This window comes from Trichosurus vulpecula, chromosome 1 (genome assembly GCF_011100635.1).
Source record: "Trichosurus vulpecula isolate mTriVul1 chromosome 1, mTriVul1.pri, whole genome shotgun sequence".
NCBI lineage: Eukaryota > Metazoa > Chordata > Mammalia > Diprotodontia > Phalangeridae > Trichosurus > Trichosurus vulpecula.
Window position 1 is genome coordinate 497,034,739 of NC_050573.1, and position 13,524 is coordinate 497,048,262.

General features: G+C 38.0%; 1 protein-coding gene across 1 annotated transcript in view; it reads right to left on the minus strand.

Annotated features, from left to right (window-relative positions):
- Positions 1–13,524, minus strand: part of UBE2R2 (ubiquitin conjugating enzyme E2 R2) — a 132,400-nt gene that overhangs the window by 12,951 nt on the left and 105,925 nt on the right. Inside the window, 2 exon segments of the mRNA XM_036739165.1 lie at positions 3,733–3,787; positions 3,790–3,829. Of these exon segments, the coding sequence (XP_036595060.1) occupies positions 3,733–3,787; positions 3,790–3,829 (95 nt within the window).

Consider the following 13,524-nt stretch of genomic DNA (forward strand, 5'->3'; position numbering starts at 1 on the left):
TAATAAAAACACTGCTAAAGGAATGAAGCCTCAGTTAAAATCCTCTGATGAACTCCTTTCCTAATACCTCAAAGATTAATTAATAGCTACTAAAGTAACTTCCACAAAAAAATATGATGGGAAACTACCGTAAGTTTGGCAAAACTCATTTGTTCAGAATATGAAGATCAGATTTAGAACTGGAAAGGAACTCAAGAGGCTAGCTAGTCCATCTCATTTTACAAATGGGAAATGAAGGCCCACACAGGCCTTTCACAAAATTACATGGATACAAGTATAAAACTGGGATCCAACCCACATCTTTTGACTCTCAATCAGTATTTTTTTCACTGTACTACAGTGTCTTTATTAATTGCCTGCCTGACACTATCATTTCAAAGTACTTCTGAACAACATTACTTTACCAATTATTGGAATTATATGAATACATGCCATAAAATGTTGACAGTAATAAACTAATCAACACTTCGAGTAGGATTTTCAAGCTAACTGTGTATTCACTAAATGATGTGGTCTAGACCAATACTTTCCAACTAAATGTGTACCCAAAGACCTCACTAGTGTTCAGCAAATTGGGCAAACTGTGACTAGGATTATTACATGTACTTCATGAACTCAACCTGACATCACTCATCATCCCTAGATGATTTAGATATCCCTTTAGATACTTACTAACTCTGTGACCCTGTGTAAATCACTAAGCTCTCTTTACTTTGGTTTCCTCATATGCAAAATTGGGGGGAGGGGAAAGGGGCTCTCTGCAATAGTCTCTAAGGCCCTTCTAGCTCTGAATCTACAATCTTATGATCTTTATCCCCTTCACTATCATCACGTACTTCCTCTCCACCACTCTAAATATCCATACACATTAGCAAGTATAGAAAGAGAATGGTATAGCAAACTAAGAAATCACAATCAGATTGGGAAAAAAATTAGGAAGCTCTGATTTAAAGTACACCTCAAGCTATAGCTGGTCATATCATACGAGGACAGAATGAAGAAAAAAATGTCCAAAAAGATAACATGTTGCAACCAGGTACACAAGGTCAAGAAAAAAGATCACATTAGTCAAATAGCTATCTTTTTTTTTCAGTGCCTACTGTGATGGTCAATGTACAATTACAGAAAAAATAAAGTAGAAGGAGTATACTGATAAAAGATGAGTGGCTAGCCCACTGTCCAGTTTGTCAGCCTTAGAGCTGATGTTTCCTAATTAGCTGGTCTCCTTGATTTTGTTATTTCCTCTTCCAATCCACACCACATTCTACTGGTTTAATTATTTTTATCTTTCTTATTTAATAGCGATTCAATTCAACATGAATTTATTAAGTACCAAAAAGGCACAAGGCCCCATGCTAGGGATACATAAAAAAACAAAATAGAGGAGGTAATATTTGAGTTGGATAACTTATCAAGAGAAAATGTTCACTTAAAATAACACCCAGAAAAGATAGTTAAATATAGTTTATATTTTCAACTGACCAGGTTCCAAAACTAACATGAAAGAGGATAGTCTCTGAGTTTATGAATCTAGTCTGATCTGGGGAACCCTCAGGCTCTCCAAGATACTTTTCAGGTGCTTCAACAGTTCAAGTATTTTCACAATAATACTAAGATGTTTTAATTTCTAATATTGCACATGCACACACATATGTATGTGTGTATAGGTGTACACACATGCACATACGCACAAGCAAAAACTCTTTGTGGTCATCAATAGTTTTTAAGAATGTAAAGGGGTACTTAGGCCAAAAAGTTGAGAACCTCTAATTTAGGATTAGAGCTCTTCCTACTGTATTAGCAGTAAGCTCCTTGCGGCAAATGATTATTTTTCATTTTTTCTTTGTATCCTTAGCAACTAATACTTGCACGTAGTAAGTACTTAATAAATTCAAGTTGATTCCAACTACTGCTATACAAGAAAGATTAAAAATAATCTAATATTATCTTGAGCAAATTCCACATTTTGAGGGAAAAAAGGCCTGGCTGACCACTAACGGAAATGGCAAAAAATATTCTGAGGTTATTACAGAGTCTTCTAACAAATTGCTAACAAATTCTTTTCACAAGAACCACTATTATCAAGAGCTCACTATATACTGTGTGAGGTAGTGAGACAATAAAGCGTGAAGACTTCACAGGGTATATTGTATGTGTATACATATATATATATGTATATATGTATTAATGTTTGAGAATCAATATTAAGGGAAATGGGACAAATTTGAGTCTGTGGGAATCTGATTACTTAGCCTTTAGGAATGTCTTTTTCCCCCTTCTTTAGATTTATAGATGTCACCTCAGCTGTGAATAGAATACAAGATTGTGAAAGCTTCCCTATGAATAACTCAAGCAAGGCCATATTCAAATAGAGATAGTACAAATTTAGTTAGGATGTGAACCTCACCAAGCCTAAGTTTCGTTTTCCTGTAAATCATATGATTTTGGGGAAATCAGGTGTATTCCCTTCTTCCCCTCCCCTAGCCTACTCACAAACCACCATCCTAACATTAAAGTTTACTTATAAGGTAATTCTGTAGTTTCTGTGCTTGTATTGGGTAAAACTTATTCCTGGTTAGATTGTGAGGCCACGCGTCTCTGCAAATGGGGACGAGGGTCCAGCCTCTGGGGTGGGATTTCTTAGAATTGTTTGTACAAGGGTATATATCTCCCTGCTTGCTCCCCCGCCCCGTTTGCCTCTCTTCACTGCTATCTCCGCCCTGGTAGCGGGAGATGCCCAATTCTCGAAGACTTGATCAAATAAAGCTTCTGGTTTTTTTTTCTACCTTGAGAAACCGAGATATCTCTGTTTTTTTACTTGAGCCAGTGGGTTTTTGTCCCACACAATACTAACAATTTTAACTGGGTAAACTTCCAGGAAATAGATACCAGTGTGCATTCCTAAAGATTACATCAATGTGGATCCCTGTAATGTAAAATTCTTAGTGAACATGGGTATTCATCTCTTTATGAGGAAGTGTCAAACAAACAAAGTGCAACATAAGAGCTACTTGTAACCCCAAAATATATAATATGTTCCTGCTACTCAAGAAGCTTGAAATTTAGTGTTCGACCTACATGAATTAGATTATACCTAATATGCTACAATTTAATTTCACACATATTGATACTCTGCTACTATCACTACAGAGTAGTCACAGTACTATCCATACGTCTAAATTTCTTACATCAAAAAAGATCTCACAAGACTTTTCACAAAAAGAGGTATTCTATCAACATCTTTGGCCTAAGTATAGGTAATTAAAATATACATGCATACCATACACGTGTACATACATATATGTATATTGTGTATGTTGGTGTGTACATATACATATGTATACATACATGCTTTCAAATGGGGAGAAGTGTCTTTGTTGCTTATTGAACAAAAACAGTCCCACGTTTAAATGTTACTGTTAACATTTATGGATGAACGTATGATAAAAAGTTAGAAAAAAATAATCAATGCCAAAAAGAACATAATTTTTTTTACATTTTTCCTGAAAACTTATCAAAAGAAATATTATAGAATGTGACCAAATCTACAAGATCATGAACAAAAAGTGAACACAAGAGAACCAACCATTTATACATTTCAGACATACGTCCCACAAAATGCCTATAGAGGCAAAGGAAACTGGAAAAACTTCCACCAAAAGGAGTCTCTTCTTCCTTTCCCTCCCCTAGGGGGGAAAAAAAAGGATAGTTCTTATTCATATAGCCCATTACCTGACATTTTGAGTAGGGTTCCACCTCTCAGAAGGTAGTTCTCCACTCTGTGGTCATCTACAGGAGGATGAAGAATAGAAATGCACACATCTCCATTCTACAAGACAAAAACCAGGACATTCAATATATACCAATAAAGAAGAACTTTGAAGGCACATTATTAAAAACACACACACACACACATTCTCATAATCAGCTATTTTTTCTTCCTATAAACTTTGTTTCCCTTCTTGTTAAAGGGCAAAAATACTTCCTGTTTTTATTTCACTTGAAGATCCTAAGTCGAGATAGCCATGGCAATTTGCCCAAAATATTCATGTGTAAATATTCATTTTGATGAGAGGAGTCAAATCTATCAAAGTTAGTCCTTACAGATACTGTGTGTCTATATCGTGTATAATGTTCTCCTGGTTCTGCTCCCCTCACTCAGCATAAGTTCATATAAGTCATTCCAGGTTATAATGATGTCCACCTGCTCCTCATTTCTTATAGCCCAATAGTATTCCATTACATTCATATACTACAATTTGTTTAGCCATTCCCCAACTGATGGGCATCTCCTTCATTCTAATTCTTTGCCACCACAAAAAGAGCTGCTATAAATATTTTTGTACATACAGGGTCCCCTCTCCCACTTGTCTGATCTCTTAGGATACAGCCCTAGAAGTGGTATTGCTGGGTCAAGGGGTATGCACATTTTTATAGCCCTTTGGGCATAGCTCCAAATGTTCTCCAGAATGGCTGGATCAGTTCACAACTCCACCAACAATGTAACAATGTAACACTGTTCCAATTTTCCCACATCCTCTCAACAATGCAAGGTTCAAAGATAGAGCCAAAAGACTCATGACGGAAAAAGCTATGCACATCCAGAAAAAGAATTATGGAGTCTGAATGCAGACTGAGGCAAACTTTCTGCTCTCTTTTCTTCCCTTCTTTTTTGGTTTTGTTTCTCCTTTCTCATGATACATTCCATTGGTTATAATTCTTCTTTACAACTGGACTATTATGTAAGTTCAACGTGAAGGTTTACGTAGAACCTACATTGGATTACATGCCGTCTTGGAGGGGTGGGGGAAGAAGAGAAAATTTGGAATCCCAAAAACTTGTGGAACTGGGTGTTGCAACAAAAAAAATTAAAAATAAATTTATTATTTAAAAAAATACTCATTTTGTCCAATTCTGTTCATTCAATTGCTTTCTCAGAGCAAACCTCCCCACCCCCACCAAAAAACCCCCACCGTTATACATAGAGCACCACTTTTCTCAAAAGCATTTGAAATTCAAGAGACACCATACTATGGAGTCAAGGAGTTACAAAGAGTCTTGAGAACTCATCTAGTCTACATTCAGGCACCACTATACTACCTTCAAGTACTACTATACTTACATAGCATGAATAAGAAAAATAATAATGGTAATCTGTCCTAAGATTTAAGATCTGCTGATGACATTTTTGTAGGCCTCCCTTGAGTATTCTGGCTTAGTGTTTAGTAACTCATGATTAAGAAATTTTTATAACATAAATCCTTCTCCCCTGTTAAGTGAGAACAAGCCTTCTTACCCTATTCATAACAAAAGTGACAAAGTGACTCAAAAGTAGAACACTTATAACCTTTCCAAAAAAGATGGAGTCTAACCACTATCACTGTAGAACTAGCCAAGGAACAGAAATGTAGAAGTGACAAATCCCAGAATCCTCGGACTAGTCCACAACAGCTCTAGCTTATAAGACACCAGAGGCTCCCATACCTAGACTTTTTTAAAGAATGCTTTGTAGGAGCAGCATCTCTCCCATGCTCCCCAGTCATCTATCACTGCAATCATCTGTGTTTCCATATCCCAGATATTCACATACACGCATATTTTTTCTTTCTCTATCTCCTTGCTCTCAATACCCTGCATAAAAATTCTCAGTAAAAGAACACAGAAATGTAAGATTAAACTGTGCCCAGAATAAGCTCTGTGCAATAACTGTTATTTGTCCCAAGAAAGATATACCACTAACATACAGCTGTCTAGCCTGTGAAATGTCCAAGAATACTACACTGTTCCTCCTAACAAGACCCAATCTAATGCTTACAGTTAATTCTTTCTTTACTCATCTACAAACTGTACTACTTTATTTCTATGTTCCTTTCTAGCTAAAGATTTCTAAGATATACACAGTTACAAATGTGTGTATAAACACTCATATATACTCTTTTTTTTTTTGCAGAGGGGAAGGTTGGGCAATGGGTTAAGTGACTTGCCCAAGGTTCACACAGCTAGTGGGTCAAGTGCCTAAGGCCAGATTTGAACTCAGATCCTCCTTGACTCCAGGGCCGGTGCTCTACTCACTGTGCCACTTAGCTGCCCCACTCATATATACTCTTAGTAAACATATATACTGAAAATATATACTGTTCACAGGTTTGATTTTTTTAAATAAATCCTTCTCCCACCACCACCACATAGCCTTAAACAAATGTAATGTGCAAAATTACTACAAATGAATGAATGAACATAATTACACAAAAACACAAAGCTCTTAAGTCCCGAGTAATTTCAAATGACATCCTGGGTTGAAAAAGAAAAAATGAGTCAGAAGAGAGAAGACTGACTGCATTTTTTTGCTACCTCAAACAAAATGTTTACCTAACAGGAATGCAACAAGTGAAAAGGAAGAGGCATCCGAGGGTATGTCAGGGAGGGCCTTTGGGGGAAGTGTGGCCATGCGAAAGCTTGGGGATTAAGGATGAAGGGCCAGAAGTAGGCAAAGGTGGCATGAAATTCAAGTATAATGGAAAGATTACTAAATTTGAAGTAAAAACACTCAGCCAATCACAAGTGTGCCACAGGCAAACCTTTGTGATCTCCATGGGCCTGGGTTCCATCCTTGCACTTCTGTTCTAATCACCTAGCACAGTCTCTTGATTTGGAGACAAATGGACAAATGGAAAAAGGGGAAAAAAAATTCAAAAAACTGGCTGAGATATTTAGTAGGCTACTGAACAGTCCAGGCAAAAAGGTGATGAGAAGCTGAACAAGGACGCTGGCTCACTGTGTAGGAAAAAAGGAATAGTATGTATGAGAGCTGCTATGGGCTAGGTGGCACAGTGAATAGAGCACCGGCCCTGGAGTCAGGAGGACCTGGGTTCAAATCCCAGCCTCAGACACTTGACACAAGTACTAGCTATGTGACCTTGGGCAAGTCCACTTAACCCCAATCGCCCTGCCCCCCAAAAAAATGTAATTGGGAAATATGTGGTTGGTGGAGAAGGATTTCTCTAAAACATAGATAACATTTAAAAAAAAAGTAAAAAAAAGTGACAGATTTGGTTATATGGGGGGTAAGAGAAATGAGCAGTTGAGATTGGTAAATTTGGATCACGGAAGGAAGGTGATGCCCTCCAGAAAGTAGGGAAGTTTCAAGAAGGGTGGGGGTGAAGGGCGGAGGATTATCAGTTTGAAAAGTCTAAAAAAAAAAGTTTGAAATGAGGAGAAAGAACATTCCAGGCAGAGACACAGTCAGAAAAAATGTCCAGGGCCAAGAGAGGCATCCTGTTGGATGAAATAGTAGAAGGCCAGGGTCAAGAGTACACAGCAAAGAGTAAGATGTAAGACTGGGAAGGTAGAAGGGAGCTAGGTTAGGAAGGGCACTGAATACCAAAGGAAGAATTTTGCATTGCTCCCGAAGATGATATGGATCCATTACAGTTTGGGGGCAGGGAGGAAGGAGAGACATGTTTGAGACCTACACTTCAAAAAAAAAAAAATCACTTTACTAGTTCAATAGAGGATGGATTAGATTGGAGAGAAGAGAAACCTGAGGCAAGACCCACCAACAGGCTACTGTAATAGTCCAGAGATCGTGAGGTGATGAGGGCCTTCACTAGAGTGGTGGCAGTGTTAGAGAAGAGAAGGTGGCATATCAAGAGATGCTGCAAAGATGAAATCGATAAGCCTTGGCAACAGACTGGTATGGAGAGGAAGAGATAGTGAGGATTAGAAGGTGACACCTAAGTGTGAGCCTGAAAAGACTGGGAGAAGGATGTTACCCTCTACTGTAAAGATGAGTTCAGATTTGGACATGCTGAGTTTAAGATATCTACTGGATATCCAGTATGAGATGTCTGAAAAGTGTTTGGAGATGCAAGATTGAAGGTCAGAAAAGAGGGTTGGGCAGGTGTAATAGCAATTTAGATTTGGAGATCTTTTCCACCCATTATACGCCCACGTGACCTGCTTATATCACAGGAAGCCTAAGTCACATGTGGTGGAGGAGCTTGCTGAGAGGAAAAAGGAAAGTGTGTCACAGGAAATGCTGAGGAAGCACTTATGACAGAGCTGAGGTAATGGGCAGGCGTGCTGTGCTATAAATTTGATTGTTTTGGGGAAGGCCCCAGCAGGGCATGGATGGTTTTGGGATGGTGAGGTTCCCTATGTATTGAATCCCTTGATGCTGTGATGGATTGGGCAGATGGCTTATGGTTCTCTGGTATCTGAATAAATGGTTTACTTCTACCTTCTAAGTGGAGAGTCTTGCATACTTTGTGACACAGAACCACATAGGCATTTTGACAATCATCACCCATACTGTTATTACTGACCTGTTGATATAGCAGGTGGGGTAGTTATAAGAATAGTCAGCATAGAGATTAATTAAATCCATGGGAGCTGATGAAATCACCAAGTGAAGTAGTATTAAGAGAGAAAAGAAGAGCATCCAGGACAGAATTCTGTGGGAGACCTACAGTCAGATGGGGGTGATCTGGATGAGGATCCAGCAAAGGAGAGTGAGAAGGAGTGGTCTAAAAGGTAGGAAGAAAGGGATGAGAGAGGGGTGTTCGGAAAACCTAAAAAAACAGAGTATTAAGGGGAAGAGGGTAATCAATAAGGTTAAAGGCTTGCAGAGGTCTAGGAGAATGAGGATTGAACAAAGGTCACTGGATTTGACAATTAAGAGATCATCAGTGACTTTGGAAACAGCAATTTTGGTAGACCGATGAAGCTGGAAACCAGATCTAAGGAGTTGAAAACAGAGTGAGAGGAAAAAAGTGGAAGCACCTACTGCAGAAAGCCTTTTCAAAAGAAGTTAGCATAGAGGGGAGAAGAGACATAAAAAATAGTTAGCAATGATGGAAGGATCAGCTGAGGGTTGGTTAAGAGATGGAAGAAGGCACTACTAGCATTAATGTTGATTTGAAAAGGCTTCTTGAAGAAGGTGGGATTTTAGCTGGGTTCGGAAACCAGGGAAGCCAGAAACAGAGATGAAGAGGGAGAGAGTTCCAGGCATGGGGGACAGTCAAATGAAAATGACCAGTCAAGAGTTAGAACGTCTTGTTCAAAGAACAGAAAGAAGGCCAGTGTCATTCTCATACAGAATACACTGGGCTAAGTAAGGTATAAGAAGACTATAAAGGTAGGAGGGGGCCAGTTTATGAAGCGCTTTGAATGTAAAACAGATCTCATACTTGATCCTGGAGGCAAAAGGAAACCACTGGTGTTTACTGAGGGGGCTGAGGGTGACACTGCACTTTAAGAAGATCAATTTGACAGCTAAGTGAAAGTAAAACTAAAGTGGGGAAGACATAGCAGACAGACTAACCAAAAACCTATTTCAACAATCTAGGCATGAGGTAATGTGTGCCTATGTATCAGTAATTAAGGTGGGACTTTCTTTTACTGTTTTCTCTTTTAGCACTCATTTAATCAAGTTGCCTAGAAGAGTCTGGCCTTTGTTTCCTTGATTGGATCAGGAGTCATTGACTTGTATATGGTGGTACTAGGGATTAACTTTCCCACACCTAAATGGGATTTTTCACTGTTCTTTGCTTTGAGTGCATTTCAGCACAGAGGTAATCAAGTGCCCCAGGGCCCTGAGATAGGTATGTAAGATCCAAGGTTGGCAGGTTGACTTTTGGGGGCACACTAAAGGAAGGAGTGTTGAAACTCCTGGCAAACTGTAACTACCCCCTGGCTTTGTAACCCAGATAGATGTTGGTGATTCCCTGGTAACTATGAACTGTGATTTGAATCAGACAAAGTCTGTTGATGTTTGTAATTTGTTTGTATTTGCTCTGAAGTCCACGTTGCTGGCTTTTCCTCCTGAACTAAGTGAGTTATATATTTGCATATATGATTAAAGTGAGATTGTTAACCCCTTAAAGTTATTTTCCTTAGTAAAGCAGGTCAAAGAACCTGTGCTGGCAGCTTTTGTTGCTGTTCTCATTGGGTCCTACACGTCAGCAGCTGCTGCTAGCCAAATTGTTGCTACAGCCTACATCACAAAGGTGAGCAAAGGGCATATACAAGAGATGTTATAAAGGTAAAATTGACAGGACTGGGCAATAGATCGGATGGGGGGGGCAGGTAGGAGGGAGAGTGGAGTTAAGGATGACATCTAGGTGCCTGGGAGGATGATAATATCCACCACAGCAATGCAAAAATACATCTAACAGACAATATACTTAACAAATGGATTTAACATAAGCTATGAGAACATGGAGATAACTCAGCTAACAAAAAGAAAGTAATGGAAATGATAAAGTAAAGTGGAAACTGTTTTGTTTACATTTAAGAAACAAGATTATATTATAGCTTAACTCAACTGTAAACATTCTCCCTCAATTGGAAAGACAATATACAAATTCCCACATGGTAGAATGCAATAAGATAATAGTAAAGCAAGTCAAATACTCATCACAAGTAGCTCATATTCAGCCTGCACATAAAATACATACTTATGGTCATATGCAGTTCCCCAACAGGCTTTGATACTCATCCCAATCGCCATCTGCCCAATTCCCAATCCCATGATAAACAGCAACAACATTACTGCAACATTAATCATTAACTTATTTTTTACAAAGGCTTTTTTTTCTTTCATTTTTTAATTTGGGAAATACAAAAGGTTGGTAGGGAGTGGGGATTAGCAATAGTAATGTCACACAAAAATAGGAGGACCTTAGGAACAGTTTTAAGTGCACAAAAGGAAATTCAGGAGTAAGCATAAACAGGATAGTTTTGAAAATGATCTATAGAAGGTATTAAATGATTTTTTTTCAAAACCAAGTGGTATAAAATAGAGATTTATGGCATTATAGAAAATTATTTTTTGTGTTCTGCAATGCATTATGGAAATGCCCTTTTTTAAAGCATTTCAGATTTCTTTTTTTACAAAAACAAGCTTCCCTGTGATCAAGACCCACAAGCCTATTTCTCTCTAGAGCCATAAATGTTGACTTCACTTGGAAAGGTACTTTCAACAAATCATATAGAAATGTGAAAAAGTTACCTATGCTTCTGTGTAGATACTTTTTAAGGACCCTTTCAGTTATAGTTGATTTTTATTCCCTCTTACCTATGATTATTTATAAAATTTATTTGTTATATAAGTATCAAGCAAATAAAATAAATTAAACTTACTTTGCAACTATTTACATTTAAATAAATAAATTTCCACCCACCAAATGTCAAAACTTTTCATTTATTCCCTCTGTGCATCCATTCTTTGCTAACTCATTTCCTTTTCCTTTTTGCTTTATGAGCTCCTAACCTGGAAATTATAAGCTTATTTTTAAAATTTTCATAATTGTATTTTAATGTAATTGGTTTCCTTTGTAATCCTATGTATTTTCTTTGATGCATTTAAAAACATTATTGTGAGAAAGGTCCATTGGATTCACCTGTCTTCCAGAGGGGTCCATGACACCAAAAAGGTCAAGAATCCCTAACAGGGTCAATATGTGTGTGGCTCTGTTCTGCATCTGCTTTTTGCACTCTGTATTATTTCATAAAGTTTTTGGTCATTATTTCTTTAATTTTTTTAGTTTTCAATATTGATTTCCACAAGATTTTGAGTTACAAATTTTCTCCCCATTTCTACCCTCCCCCTACTCCAAGATGGCATATATTCTGATTGCCCCGTTCCCCAGTCAGCCCTCCCTTCTGTCATGCCACTCCTCCCCCATCCCCTTTCCCCTTACTTTCTTATAGGACAAGGTAGATTTCTATACCTCATTGCTTGTATATTTTATTTCCCAGCTGCATATAAAAAAAACAACTTTTTTTTGAGCATTTGTTTTTAGAACTTTGAGTTCCAAATTTTCTCCCTTCTTCCCTCCCCCACCCACCCTCCTTGGGAAGGCAAGCAATTCAACATAGGCCACACAGGTATCGTTATACAAAACACTTCCACAATAGTCATGTTGTGAAAAACTGACTACATTTCCCTCCATCCTATCCTGTCCCCCCCTTTATTCAATTTTTCCCCTTGACTCTGTCCCTTTTCAAATGTTTGCTTCTGATTAGCTTCTCCCTGTTCTGCCTTCCCTTCTATCATCCCCTCTTTCTTATTCCCTTCCCCCCGACTTTCCTCTGGGGTAATATACCCAAGTGAGTGTGTATGTTATTCCCTCAAGTCAAATTCCCTTTCGCCTGCCCCCTCTTTCCTTCCATTATAACTGCTTTTTCTTGCCACTTTTATGTGAGATAATTTACGCCATTCTATCTCTCTTTCTCCTTCTCCCAATATATTTCTCTCTCACCGCTTAGTTGTTTTTATTTACTTATTTTTAGATATCAACCTTTCATATTCAACTCACCCTGTGCCCTTTGTCTGTGTGTGTGTGTGTGTGTGTGTGTATGTATATATATATATACATTCATATTCCCTTCAACTACCCTAATACTTAGAAAGGTTTCATGAGTTACAAATATCATCTTTCCATGAGACCAACTCATATTTACATAGGAATGTAAACAAAACAATTCAACTTTAGTAAGCCCCTTATGATTTCTCTTTCCTGTTTACCTTTTCATGCTTCTCTTGATTCTTGTATTTTAAAGTCAAATTTTCTCTTCAGCTCTGGTCTCTTCTTTTTCAGGAATGCTTGAAAGTCCTCTATTTTATTGAAAATCCGTATTTTGTCCTGGAGTATTATACTCAGTTGTGCTGGGTAGGTGATTCTTGGTTTTAATCCTAGCTCCTTTGACCTCTGGAATATCATATTCTGAGCCCTTCAATCCCTTAATGTAGAAGCTGCTAGATCTTGTGTTATCCTGATTGTGTTTCCACAATAGTCAAATTGTTTCTTTCTGGCTGCTTGCAATATTTTCTCCTTGATCTGGAAACTCTGGAATTTGGCAACAATATTCCTAAGGGTTTTTTTTTGGGGGGGGGGGGGGGGGGGGGGGTCTTTTTGAGAAGGCAATCTGTGCATTCTTTCAATTTCTATTTTACCCTCTGCTCCTAGAATACGAAGACAGTTTTCCTTGATAATTTCTTGAAAAATGATATCTAGGCTCTTTTTTTGATCATGGCTTTCAGGTAGTCCAATAATTTTTAAATTATCCCTCCTGGATCTATCCTCCAGGTCAGTGGTTTTTCCAATGAGATATTTCACATTGCCTTCCATTTTTTCATTCCTTTGGTTCTGTTTTACAATATGTTGATTTCTCATAAAGTCACTAGCTTTCACTTGCTCCAATCTAATTTTTAAGGTAGTATTCTCTTCAGTGGTCTTTTGGACCTCCTTTTCCATTTGGCTAATTGTGCCTTTCAAGGCATTCTTCTTATTGGCTTTCTGGAGCTCTTTTGCCATTTGAGTTAGTCTATTTTATAAGGTGTTATTTTCTTCAGTATTTTTTGGGGTCTCCTTTACCAAGTCATTGACTTGTTTTTCATGACTGTCTTGCATTACTCTCATTTCTCTTCCCAATTTTTCCTTTACTTCTCTTACTTGCTTTTCCAAATCCTTTTTCAGCTCTTCCATGGCCTGAGACCAATTCATATTTTTCTTAGAAGCT